The sequence below is a fragment of the Eleutherodactylus coqui genome, chromosome 5 (assembly GCF_035609145.1).
Source record: "Eleutherodactylus coqui strain aEleCoq1 chromosome 5, aEleCoq1.hap1, whole genome shotgun sequence".
In the NCBI taxonomy this organism is placed as follows: domain Eukaryota; kingdom Metazoa; phylum Chordata; class Amphibia; order Anura; family Eleutherodactylidae; genus Eleutherodactylus; species Eleutherodactylus coqui.
The window spans coordinates 59,414,606-59,428,956 of NC_089841.1; the positions used below are offsets into that span (position 1 = coordinate 59,414,606).

The 14,351-nt window shown below is 44.3% G+C and overlaps 1 protein-coding gene across 1 annotated transcript in view; it reads right to left on the minus strand.

Moving 5' to 3' along the window:
* Positions 1-647: 647 nt before the first annotated feature.
* The window catches only part of EPG5 (ectopic P-granules 5 autophagy tethering factor), a 108,725-nt gene continuing 95,021 nt past the window's right edge, over positions 648-14,351 (minus strand). The window contains exons 40-44 of the mRNA XM_066602607.1: positions 11,824-12,066; positions 9,443-9,662; positions 7,497-7,712; positions 6,981-7,095; positions 648-3,980 (exon numbers count right to left, since the gene is read on the minus strand). Of these exons, the coding sequence (XP_066458704.1) occupies positions 3,798-3,980; positions 6,981-7,095; positions 7,497-7,712; positions 9,443-9,662; positions 11,824-12,066 (977 nt within the window). The 3' untranslated portion in view covers positions 648-3,797. The remainder of the gene's footprint in view (positions 3,981-6,980; positions 7,096-7,496; positions 7,713-9,442; positions 9,663-11,823; positions 12,067-14,351) is intronic.

Genomic DNA, 14,351 nt, shown 5'->3' on the forward strand with positions numbered 1-14,351 from the left:
TGAGTGCAGCTCTGGAGTATAATACTGGATGTAACTTAGGATCAGTACAGGATAAGTAATGTATGTACACAGTGACTCCACCAGCAGAATAGTGAGTACAGCTGGAGTATAATACAGGATGTAATTCAGGATCAGTACAGGATAAGTAATGTATGTACACAGTGACTCCACCAGCAGAATAGTGAGTACAGCTCTGGAGTATAATACAGGATGTAACTCAGGATCAGTATAGGATAAGTAATGTATGTACAAAGTGACTTCTCCAGCAGTTTGATTGCAGCTCTGGAATATAATACAGGACAGAACTCAGAATCAATACAGGATAAGTCATGTAATGTATGTAGAAAGTGATTAAACCTATTACGTACTGTAGCTTAAGGTGAAAGTACACTGTAAGTTTACATATACACAGCTTCTGTACAGAACATGGGCCTCATTTACCACTGCTAGAATAAGACAGTCATTACTGCCCATCGCAACCAATCAGAGCTCAGCTTTCATTTTTCCACAGCAGTATGCAAAATGAAAGCTGAGCCCTGATTGGTTTGCTATGAACTGACTGCTAGTGCTGATGAAAGATCCCGGGTTTACGCAGCATTGAGCGTGTTGATTGATTGGTCCCCCAAAAACAGCAGCTAAGAGGCGACTTACATAATGACGAAAGCCCTTTTATAAATAAATCACATGTACATCAGGAGATACGTCACTGTCACTAGTAGCTACAGACACATAATACACATATACATTTCTGGTTTGGCAATTACCCTTACCCCTCCAAGTCCCTAACTTCATGATCCAACCTATCCCGACATAGTAGAAGAGCTCTGGCCCTGCGAGACATCCTAGACCAATGTATACATTCTATACACACATCTCGCAGGCGCAGCGGATCCTCGCTCATCTTTTTGGCACTGTCGTCCTACATCCAGGGATTGTAAAAATTGACATCAAGTAGTATAGAGAACTATATACGTACAATTAAAGGGCAACTCTGGGCGCAACTGACATTTACGTCAGCGGTGAGGTAATCATTCCTTATATGCGGAGGAAGGAAAATAAATAAAATCTGCTAAATATACTTTTATATTCTTTGTCCCTTCCATCACGCCTCAAGATAAAGCATCAGTGTTCTCTGTACTGGGAGGGGAGCTTGTGCTCACTGTCACCTCCTGCCAAGAGGAGTGGGGGAAGGGATCTGACAACTACTCTGACCATCTTTCTGGATCAAGATGGTTGTCAGCGATCTGGCAAACTAAGGGCCTTTTAACCCGAATGATTCATTCAGGTTCTCACTGGATCGCAGGAATCTGAACCTACAAGCATTCGTGAACTGTACAATTCGTACGTTTGGATCGTGGAAGCTTAAAATTCAAACGACGATCAGCCGGTGTAAACAGGTAGTCGTTCATATATATGAATGACACCTGTTTACCGTGAATGAAGGCAGGTGGCCGGAATGATCCCCGACCCGCTCCGCCTCTGTTCACTGAGCAATGTTCGCTCCTGTGTAAAAGCATAGGAGTGATTATTGCTGGGATGACTGTCAGGCACCAAAGCACCTGACAGTCATCCTGTGTAAGAGGGCATTAAGCTGAATATCGTTCTTGTGGCAGCAGGACTTACCATAATACTGCCCCCAAGGGTAACAATAGATTTAGTTAAGGGTATGTTCACATGTTGCGGATCCAAATATGCAAAAAGGAGTGTACACCGGTTTTCTGGCATTGAAAAGTCACAAAATTTGGCACAAGGGCCGATGGTGCCAAAATTGTGACTTTTCAGTCTTCTGCGCTGGCCCCTCCACTTTTTTTTTTTCTTAAATGGGCGGAACTTCAGGAGGGGGCGTAGCGACACACAGATTTATGTTTACTTTAGGCCAAAAAATTGCGTAAATTATACCTGAAATGTTTCTCTGCTCGGACTAGGCATGCATTTCTGTCAAAACGCACAAAGGTGCTGGGGATAAGCTGAATACATGAAGTGGCGCACTCCAGGGAAGATCAGACAGAGCCCAGCGAAGGAATGCTGGGCTTAGTAAATTTCCCCCTATATTTTGCGCTGCAGATTTTGGTGCTGATCTAAACACGTTTCACCCTTTCAACTGAAAGAGTGAATTCTTTCTCAAATCCGCACCGAAATCGACATCAATGGTGAGAATTTAATGCAGTTTTTGACGGTTTTTGGTACCGATTTTCCGCTGTGGAAAATCTGCACCCAACTCCACTACATGTGAACGTACCCTCAGGGGGGTTTTCAGGCAATTGCTATGGATTACCTATCCTTAGGCTAGATCATCAATCATTTATTAGTTGGGGTCCGCCACTCTTGACCCCATCCGATCAGCTGTTTGGGCGCCTGCTGTCAGCAGTAAGACACCCAGGATACGAGGAGGAAGTAGACCACGACTCCGGTGTAGTGGCTGGCACTGGTAATTGTAGGCTCAGCTCCCATTAAACTCAATGACAGCTGCGCTTGCAATTACCAGTGTCGGCCACTATACAGGGGTCGAAGTGATCCGCTTACGCTCCGTACTCCGTATTTCCCGGTGATCCAAAGCAGCGGGCCTCCACTAATCTTTTTTTCAAGGGATTGGATCACATTGGAAAAACATGACTGCTTTCTTACAAGGGCAGTGCCACTCCTGTCCATGGACTTTGTCTGGTACTACGGCACAACCCCATTCAAATGAATAGGTCTTATCTGTAATACCGCACACAACCCCTGGACAGTAGAGGTGCTGTTTATGGAGGAAAGCGGCCATGTTTTTCAAATCTGAGACAACCCTTTTAATTCAAGATATTCGCAACCTAAATCAATTAAAATCTCCTTAGAGGGGGGTGGCTAGGAAGGTTTAATACTTACCCAGTCCAGTGGTGCTGAAACCACCACTTACGGCCCAGCTCCGACAATGGGTCATGCGGTATGACCCTTCCATTGCTTGTGACATCATCACATGGGCCTGGCTGTTCAGGTCACCTGCTATGACCCTTCTGTTGCCCATAATGTCATCACAGGAGGCTGGCTTTTGGCTCAATTCAATGACTAAGCCAGTCCCTTTATCTACATCAGTCATGCCAGAAAAGGGGGCTGGTTTAGTTTTTGAAATGAGCCAAATAGCAGCCCCTTGTGATGACGTCACAAGAGCAGAGCCATACCATGTGACGCCGTGTCGGGAGTAGTCCGGAAGTGGAGGTTCTGAGACTGTTGGACCAGGTGAGTATATTCCCTCCTGGACAACCACTTTAATAAGGCAATAAGTGATAGAGAAACGCCTGGTATGGTTCCTTTCAAGCTTCTTCTTCGTCTTCAGTCCCAAGCTATCTGAGATAGACTGGTTGTTAGGGACCAGGTTGCCCAATAACTCCTAACAACAAGCATCAAGACTGTCAGACATAACTCAGTTGACAAGGACAAAGCTGTGGTGACCACAGGAGGAGAAAGGTAGCCAGGTGGCAGTCACTCCCTGCCATCCTCTAATACAATTTTTCTAAGACATAATTAGGGTAGAGAGCCCCTTTAAGGCAAGTTTATATCATAACTTTGACCCTTTACTGTCGTTTTTTTTACAAAGTATGGCCGGGATTCTTCCCATTCCTCTCGCAATCCCCGCTGTTCTTCCCGTTGCTTCCGCAGACTCCGTTTCTCAGTATCCTTGCTTTCACCTTGACTATTGCACACATATAAACATCAATACATAATTTTTGTTCTAAAAATATGAAATGTAAGGGGAAAAGTGATCACCAAAACAGGGAGGGGAGGAGCATAAAAAAGTGTCCCAGATGCGGGATCTTCCCAGGTTATCGGATAATATTCAGATAATGCACTTCTGGGTACAGTGAGTTGATGAGAAGGGCTAGCAGCGTGTTCCCGTCCTGAAGACAGTGGCCGGGGTACCGGATAAACTGAGCAGCCTGTGAGATCTGCTCCTGATACTCCGCGTACTGTTTACTTGAGGTCAAGGACTCCACAGCATTCAATCCCTACAATACAGAAATACAGATAATGTGTTGTTAGGAAACCACTTTACTGTTTGGCTGTATAGATTACTAATGTGCTATAAATCTCCACTAATCTAGAAATCCTGCTGGTTTGGCATTAAAAATTTAGAATGATCTGAAATGTTAGATCACTTCTCACCGTCCTCATAGTCCTGGCCTGCTGGAAGTTTACTGGACTTCTTTGTCAAAGCCTTTGGTCCCTATCTGGCAATGTCAGTGTTCTTGTTGGCAAAGTACACGTATGTGTTACTGATCATTCTAATATTTTTACTATTCCTATACCAGTAGAATAATTCTATATAAAAAAATTGAGTAGCATTTTAAATACATTACATTACTTATCCTGTACTGATCCTGAGTTCCATCCGGTGTCATACTCCAGAGCTGCACTCACTATTCTGCTGGTGGAGTCACTGTGTACATACATTACTTACCCTGTACTGATCCTGAGTTCCATCCGGTGTCATACTCCAGAGCTGCACTCACTATTCTGCTGGTGGAGTCACTGTGTACATACATTACTAATCCTGTACTGATCCTGAGTTACATCCTGTATTATACTCCAGAGCTGCACTCACTATTCTGCTGGTGGAGTCAATGTGTACATACATTACTTATCCTGTACTGATCCTGAGTTACATACTGTATTATACTCCAGAGCAGCACTCACTATTCTGCTGGTGGAGTCACTGTGTACATACATTACTTATCCTGTACTGATCCTGAGTTATATCCTGTATTATACTCCAGAGCTGTACTCACTATTCTGCTGGTGGAGTCACTGTGTACATACATTACTTATCCTGTGCTGATCCTGAGTTACATCCTGTATTATATACCCCAGAGCTGCACTCACTATTCTGCTGGTGGAGTCACTGTGTACATACATTACTTATCCTGTACTGATCCTGAGTTACATCCTGTATTATACTCCAGAGCTGCACTCACTATTCTGCTGGTGGAGTCCCTGTGTACATACATTACTTATGCTGTACTGATCATAAGTTACATCCTGTATTATACTCCAGAGCTGCACTCACTATTCTGCTAGTGGAGTTACTGTGTACATAAATTACTTATCCTGTACTGATCCGGAGTTCCATCCGGTGTCATACTCCAGAGCTGCACTCACTATTCTGCTGGTGGAATCACTGTGTACATAAATTACTTATCCTGTACTGATACTGAGTTACATCCTGTATTACACTCCAGGGCTGCATTCACTATTCCGCTGGTGCAGTCACTGTGTAAATACATTACTTATCCTGTACTGATCCAGAGTTACATCCTGTATTATACTCCAGAGCTGCACTCACTATTCTGCTGGTGGAGTCACTGTACATAAATTACTTATCCTGTACTGATCTGGAGTTCCATCCGGTGTCATACTCCAGAGCTGCACTCACTATTCTGCTGGTAGAGTCACTGTTTACATACATTACTTATCCTGTATTGATCCTGAGTTACATTCTGTATTATACTCCAGAGCTGCACTCACTATTCTGCTGGTGGAGTCACTGTTTACATACATTACTTATCCTGTATTGATCCTGAGTTACATTCTGTATTATACTCCAGAGCTCCAGTCACAATTCTACTGGTTGTCATTGGAAACAATTAGCACGTTTGTTTTCAGACAACCCACCTAACTATTTAGCTTATTGAAAATATAGAATGCAGGGCAGCATAAAATTACTGAACGATGCGTGGTGTGAAGATGGCATCTCCTAAAATTAAAATCACCAGAGTAAAGCCCCATTTGCACATAATGATTATCGCTCAAAATTCGTTCAAACGATGTCAAATGAGCGATAAGCGTTGCGTGTAAACGCTGCCATCGTTCACTCGTTTGCCGAATGATGATTTTAAAGTGAGCTTAAAATCCATCGTTCAGCCGTAGAGAAGATAACAGGGACCGCACACTGTGTTCTGTACGGGAGTCGGAGATTACATTGTATTCTGCTGACAGCCCATGCGAGAACAATAGAGCTGTGTGCAGAGCTCGAACCACATGCTATGCTCTGCAAACAGTTTCCAGAGGTGCTTTTACACGCAAATGAAGCGAATATGCATTAATGGACATTAGTATCCATTAACACTTTATGCAAAATGATAGCTAAAACTGTCAATCTTTCAGTCATTTGAAAGATTGTCTTTGCGTGTAAATGGGCCTTAAAGGGGTTGTCCCGCGGCAGCAAGTGGGTCTATACACTTCTGTATGGCCATATTAATGCACTTTGTAATGTACATTGTGCATTAATTATGAGCCATACAGAAGTTATAAAAAGTTTTTTACTTACCTGCTCCGTTGCTAGCGTCCTCGTTTCCATGGAGCCGACTAATTTTCGCCGTCTAATGGCCAAATTAGCCGCGCTTGCGCAGTCCCGGTCTTCTTCTTTTTTCAATGAGGCTGCTCGTGCTGGATGCCGACTCCGTGTAGCTCCGCCCCGTCACGTGCCGATTCCAGCCAATCAGGAGGCTGGAATCGGCAATGGACCGCACAGAAGCCCTGCGGTCCACCGAGTGAGAAGATCCCCGCGGCCATCTTCATCAGGTAAGTAAGAAGTCACCGGAGCACGGGGATTCAGGTAAGCGCTCTCCGGTGTTCTTTTTTAACCCCTGCATCGGGGTTGTCTCGCGGGGGTTGAAAAAAAAAAAAAAACCCGTTTCGGCGCGGGACAACCCCTTTAAGTTATATGTGCAGACACTGTTTATCCAAGTTACAATGGAGGATTTCAGCTCTCTGAAACCTGCAGAATTGTGAATGAAGCTCTGGGCTATAATACAATCTGTAACTCAGGATCAGTACAGGATAAATAATATATATGAAAAGTGGCTCAGGTTTTATGATTATTAATTGTGCTATTAAATTGTAAAACAACGTTAAAAAGTGGACATCCAGAATGTGAAATAAACTACACTAGACATAGAAATATAATGAAAGCGTCTGTGCTCAGATACTGTTTTATTTAAGAAAGTTACCTGTTGAGCTTTTGGCGACAGATGAAAGCCAGACCCTGCCTTAAGGCGCACTTGATTCTCCGCAGGGATCTGGGCTAAAATGAAGGCTGCCAGACTGCGAGAGATAATCCTAAATCTGGAAATAAACATGAGACATGCTATTTTTCATCACACCAAGGCCCAACACTACAAGACGAAGTACACCCAGTGGGAAGGAAGCCCAATGACCTAGAAAACCCACCCCTCAAGTAGCTTTTTCTTTCTGCTCAGTACTCTCAGATTCCTTCCTACTGCAGCTCCTTCTCCCCTCTCACAGCATGCAATTGCACAAAAAAGCAAAAGAGATAAACAGCGACAGCATCTCCCTTCTCCTCCTTTTATTTTCTAGTTTACGGAAAACAATATTTTTTTAGGGGGACTGAGGTTTCTGAACATTAAAGACGTCTTCATGCTGTAGGCAATTACAAAGGACGATGGGTGGTGAGGAAGATGCCACACATCCTTAAAAATGCATTGACTTTAGATATGGAGGGCTACCTGGCTGAGAGTGGAGACTTCCTTCCGAGGCCAATAGCCCCCAGGATTCCAGTAGACATTCTTTCCTCACTCAGGAGACAAAGTCGGGCCTGGACAGAAAGCAGGATCCGCAGGACAGTCTCTGTTACTTCGCTGTCATTCTGCTCCACCTGAAGCAGAGACAACTGCAGAACCTTATGGAACCACAGGAAGAGTTTGGTTTCTTCACTGACAGAGCTAAAGACGAAACAAAGAAGAAGAAAAAATAATATATAAATAATACTTATGATGCAGAAAATATTTCTGTTCATCTCTTAATAAACTCTACTGATCTGTAATAATAGCTTGAACGGAGTCAATGGGAAGTGGCTTAGACTACCTATGGGGAGTAAGCCGTAATACAAGGCAACCTATCATTACTTCATGGTCGAAATGTAACTTATCAGATCTTGATGAAGAGGGTTTCTCATGTGGGCCATCCAAACACAGTCGGGATAAAAGAGGTGATTCTTTCCGTAACTCTTATGGACTTGAATGGAGAGTTACAAATGGACAGTTCCATGCAGACTGTGGCCAACTTGCCAATATGGACCCCAGTGGAAAGACCCTGACGTATCAGAAGCTTATGCTTATGCCATAAATGCCTCGGATAGGACTACTCCTCACAGTGTCCATTTGCCCCTTGATCAGAGAGCTACCCCTATGCCCAGGTCTATAGTCGGTAGCCTATTAACACACTACAGACAGAGCAGACATCCAGTTTGGAGGTGGCACCTGGACTATGAGAGAACGGAAGGTGATACTTTACTTGGGCATATAGCTAGGATAAAACAGCAGGGACCCACACCGATCCTCAGAAAGAAGGGGCTTCATTCACTTGATTTTGGGGCTGGGGAAGTGCAGAAGGAACCTCAGTGCCTTCAATCTCAGAACTGGTGGAGGTCGCAGAAGTCAGATCCCTACAACCATAATATTATAGCATATACCATTTAGGAATGCTCCTTTAACCCCTTCCCTCGTCTCTGACATAAATGTATGTCACGGAGATGTGGGGTTTCTGACAACTGACGCCCTCCACAAACAGCTCCTATCGTGGCCTATGGCAGGACTTAATATGTGAACGTGAAAAGAACAATATACTGCAATACTAAAGTATTGCAGTGTATAGCAGAAGTGATCAAATGATCGTAGGTTCAAGTCCACTGAGGGGTTCTAAAAAATTATGTAAAATTGAAGTGAAATGCAATTTTAAAAAACAAAAAAGAAATGAATGAATGAACCCTTTCACATTTTCCCACAAAAAAATCAAAAATAAACATAATGTCACTGCCACATAGAAAAAAGCCCAAATTATCAAAGTATCACATTATTTATCTCACGGTGAACGCTGTCAAAAAACAAAATGCCAGAAATGCTGGTTTTTTTGGGTCACCCTGTCTCCCAATAAAATTAGAATAAAAAGTTGCATGTACGAATAAATGGTAGCAATAAAAACGACAGCTCGCTCTCCTAAAAAAAAAAAAAAAAGCCCTTAGACACCCCAATTTCTTTTGAATTAAGACATTAAAAAAAACTAAAAAAACCCACAGAATGAAGTTAACCTGTTATTTTTACTGCCCCATGAAAGCCAGAAAACCCCCCTAAAAAAAAACCAAAACTACACATTACACATTTTGTAGACTCTACTAAAGATATGTCCATTTTCTAAGACATTATATGGTACATTAAATAGTATTATTAAAAAACACAACTTGTCCTGCAAAAAAAAACTGAAAACTGAAAACGTTATAGCTTTTGGAATCCAAAAACGTAAAATGTCTGGCAGTTAAAGGGTTAAATACTGTACCATATAATGATGATGCTTGCAGCAGGACAGATCCAAGCACACAGAAAGAAAGGACACTACTGTACATGGAGGTCAAACCCACCCACGGCGCGTCTACAGATTACTACAGAGCGCCCGTTACCTTGGTTGGGCCTGCTCAATCCATTTGGAAATTTTGACCAGCATTCGCAGCTCGTTGGCGAGGGTCTGTTCTCGGTTCAGACACTGCAGGACATATACATGGAGGGTCAGGTAACTACCCAGGGTAAGGCATTCTTGGAGAAACTCCTCAGTAGTAAGTTCCGGCACCTGCAGAGATGCCAGGATTGGTCCCCAGCCCGGGTTCTGGGAGTGCAGAGACTCTGAGAAGAGAAAGACAAAGAGATTCAGTTATAGGAATCATTCGAAATGTGACACCGAGCATCACTTGGTTACTTCTGTAACATTTCACGTGTTCGCTGTGTTAAGAGCAGGTCTGGGGATTCAGCAGGGTTGACTTAAAGTGTATATTGATCTTTGTACGCCATGTGACTTCTTATATACAGACAGCTTTTCAACGACATCAGACCCAGTAAGTGCAATATTTGGGGCGCGGAGTAGTGCCTTATGCGAGTACCTGCCCGCTCGTCTCAAAAGATTCGGGTGCCGGCGGGGGAGAGCGGGGAGGAACTGGGGGGGGGGGGGCTGGAGACCTCTCTCTCACTCTCTCCCCCCTACTCACTCCCGCAACTCACCGCTCCCCCCCCGCCGGCACCCGAATCTTTAGAGACGAGCGGGCAGGTACTCGCATAAGGCACTACTCGCTCGAGTAGTTCGCCTTATCGAGCATGCTCGCTCATCTCTAGTCACAACCTGTTACTGTCATCTTTCCCCTGTACAGCCTCTAGTGATCGAACAGGAAGGGGATACAAGAACCTGTCTTAAAGTTATCACCCTCTTTACCAATAAGAGAAGAGATGTGCCTTATGAAGGTGATATTTAACAGGGGTTGTCCAGTTACAAATTGCTGAGGCTCAAATGGGAAGAATAGGCTATCTAGAGTAGATCATCGTGGTCTGCCACCTGGGACCCTTGCCAATCAGCTGTTTGCTGGGCCAGTGCACTTGTGCACGCAGCTGATTTCTGCAGGAAGCAGACTGCTCCGTTCCCACTGAAGTAGCCTGGTTTGGTATTACAGGTAAAGGTCCCACTGAAATAAATGAGAACTACCTGTAATACTATGTCAGGGCACTATGAGTGCTCTGGCCCAGTGAACAGCTCATCAGAGGGGGTCCAGGCCACCAAACCCCAACCAATCTATTATTGGTGGCCTATCCTAAGGATATTCCATCAATTGTTCAATGTGATTGTTCTCAGGAAGAGGAACCAAGTAATCTTGTAGATATGATACCTTTTAATGGCTAACAAAAATACATGATGTTATAGCGAGCTTTCCAACTTACTTAAGGTTCTTCCTCAGGTTTAATGGAACAGATCCGAAGACGCATACATATATTTATACAGATACGTATGAAAAGGCACAGACACGGTGTGATTAATTTGCACTTAAAACAATATCAGAACAGGATGAGTAGAGAAGTAAATACTTAATTAGTCCACTGATAAGGGACGTGAAAGTTTTATGGTCTCTGAATTAGTGTTAGGGGGTCACCAGGCCAGCGTGTTACCTGTGCTATAATTTTCTCATAATCGCGAATCACGCAGGAACCCTCTTGAAATATTTAGGCCTGTGTTAAAAAAATCAAGGATGATTATCAACTTGTACTCCCAAATTCCTCTATGACGTTGAGATTTGAAGTTGCCTTTTAATATAGTGACTCTTATATGTCCTATGTTGTGTTCGTGACTAGAAAAATGCTCCGTCACAGGTAATTCTGTCATGGGCACGACATAGAACATATGAAAGTTACTACATTAAAAGGCAACTTCAGATGACATCTACAGGATTACATTATAAGGAGCCCGATCTGGTGACCTGCTCCACTATGGACAATCCCTATTTATCCCTACAGTTTTTTTGACAATAAGCAGATCACCGAGACCCCAGCGATCGGCTTTAATTTGTGGGAAAACCAGGCAGTAAGTGTTCACTTTCTCTGCAGTGCCCCAATAGGAGAAATGAAGCATTACACAGTGTCCATTCAGATCAATGTGGTTGTCGGTGCAATACAGGACAGGACGGGTCCTCCAAAGTGAGAGATGCTCTTTGCAACCGCTGTTCATTCTGGACAGAAGATGAGGATCCTCAACACAGGAGCCCCCACATTTTACTAGGAATTCACTAATCAGGTGCATAAAAATGTGTTTTCTTACCAGGACAACCCCTTTAGGTCTGTGTGTTGCATGCAGACAATACAAATTAATTGCTACGGAATGACCTACACAGAAGAAACCCCAATGTTGTACTACTACACATCACCTTTAAACAGCGGACAGCAGATACAAGCTGTCCCCATAAGGAAACAATGTGGTTGCACCAACAGCCATTGCCATGTAGTCTAGCCTAGGACAGAAGGAGCTTACCATCTTTGAAGTATGCCAGTATACAGGCTTCAGTTGCCTCTGCCATATGTTTAATGGATGCCAGGCTCTGACAGGCTGCTGTTAAGAGTGGCATGACCAACATGCCTTGCACTTTGCTATCAATCCACTTGAGCAGGGCTCCACGCAGGGACTCAGCGGTGGTCACACTGGCATTATTCATGACCATCAGGAGCTCCATGAACAAACTGCTCAACGCCATGTGTCGCTTCTGTACATCCACATCTGGAAAACAGCAATGTCCACGTTCAGGAGCCGTCCCATATATACAGGATTGTGAACATTAAAGATATGGTAGATATATACATACTACAGTTGTGTATGCTGCGGTTTTGCCCTTGTAATAATTTGAGCTTACAACTGGTATTATACTCTATAGCTGCATTAACAATTCTGCAGGCTTCAGAGCTGAAATTTTTCATGATTCCCAACTCCTGTTCAGTTCATATTATGAGAAATAAAATATCTTTACACTGGATATTGTACAGTAATCTGGTGCAGAAAATTTAATAAATACAGCTAGCAGAATAGTGAGTACAGCTCTGGAGTATAATACAGGATGTAACTCAGGATCAATACAGGATAAGTAATGTATGTACACAGTGACTCCACCAGCAGAATAGGGAGTGCAGCTCTGCAGTATAATATAGGATGTAACTCAGGATCAGTACAGGATAAGTAATGTATGTACAAAGTGACTCCACCAGCAGAATAGTGAGTGCAGCTCTGGAGTATAATACAGGATGTAACTCGGGATCAGTGCAGGATAAGTAATGTATGTACAAAGTGACTCCACCAGCAGAATAGTGAGTGCAGCTCTGGATTATGACACCGGATGGAACTCAGGATCAGTACAGGATAAGTAATGTATGTACAAAGTGACTCCACCAGCAGAATAGTGAGTGCAGCTCTGGAGTATAATACAGGATGTAACTCAGGATCAGTACAGGATAAGTAATGTATGTACACAGAATAGTGAGTGCAGCTCTGGAGTATAATGCAGGATGTAACTCAGGATTAGTACAGGATAAGTAATGTATGTACACAGTGACCTCACCAGCAGAATAGTGAGTGCAGCTCTGGAGTATAATACAGGATGTAACTCGGGATCAGTACAGGATAAGTAATGTATGTACAAAGTGACTCCACCAGCAGAATAGTGAGTGCAGCTCTGGATTATGACACCGGATGGAACTCAGGATCAGTACAGGATAAGTAATGTATGTACACAGTGACTCCACCAGCAGAATAGAGAGTGCAGCTCTGGAGTATAATGCAGGATGTAACTCAGGATTAGTACAGGATAAGTAATGTATGTACAAAGTGACTCCACCAGCAGAATAGTGAGTGCAGCTCTGGAGTATAATACGGGATGTAACTCAGGATCAGTACAGGATAAGTAATGTATGTACACAGAATAGTGAGTGCAGCTCTGGAGTATAATGCAGGATGTAACTCAGGATTAGTACAGGATAAGTAATGTATGTACACAGTGACCTCACCAGCAGAATAGTGAGTGCAACTCTGGAGTAAGGTGTGGTTTGTTGGAGCTCCTCAGAGAACCAGGGTGTGGTTGCAGTCCCAGCTGGAAGCCTGTTTTGGAGCCCAGGATCAGAGCACGTAGCTGGGCTTCTTGTTCTATGGAGTCCCGCAATTCCCCCCCCCGGCTTCGGTCGGAGGGGGGGGGGGGGAGTGCTGAGAAGGCAGCGACAACACCATCAGCGGCGCTGGCGGCATACGTGGTTTCAGCAGCAACAAGCAGGAAAGCCGGAGCAGCTAGTAAAGCTGCGAAGAGAGAGGGTCCGGGTCGCAGGCGGAGTGACATGGCCCAGCAGGTTGGTACAGCCGCATCTGACAGCGCCGGAAGCGAGATGATGACCCGCAGTCAAACTCGCAGCCAAACGCTCAGCAAAGAAGGTAAGCCGCAGTGGAGTGAGCGTCGGAAAGGGGAGTCTGTGGTAGAGCTGGCCTCCCGTCTGGCCACCAGCATGGCAGACTATGAGCGTGCGGGGAGAGAAATCCTCCTGCAGAAGGAGAAGCTGCGGTCGGCCAGGTCGCTAAAGGACCAGACCGCCGCTAAATGCAAGAAAGATGCAATCAGCAAGTCCATACAGGACTGTAAAAACTGCATACAAAGGTGCAAGGAGGAGAGGGACAGGATTCTGGAGCAAAGTGGTCCCTTTAGGGAAAAATTAATAAACACTGACAGATTTTCCAAAATGGCGTCAGGATACAGTGGTCACAAAAAGGCTGATCACTCCAGCGATAGAGACAGCAGTGGTGACTGTTCTGATGAGGACACCTACCAGGACAGTCTGAGGGAGCAGCCTGTCTGCTCAGGAGAGCAGACCCAGAGTGGCACTACAACCACCAGCAGCCTCCGGCCGGAGCAGGTTGCGCTGCCTCTAACTTCCGGGGATTCAGATCCAGAGGAAGACAAAAGCGATGGGGGCGCTTTAATAATGCAGCAGATAAGGCTGTTGGAATCCCCCCCTAATATGAGCGGCCTT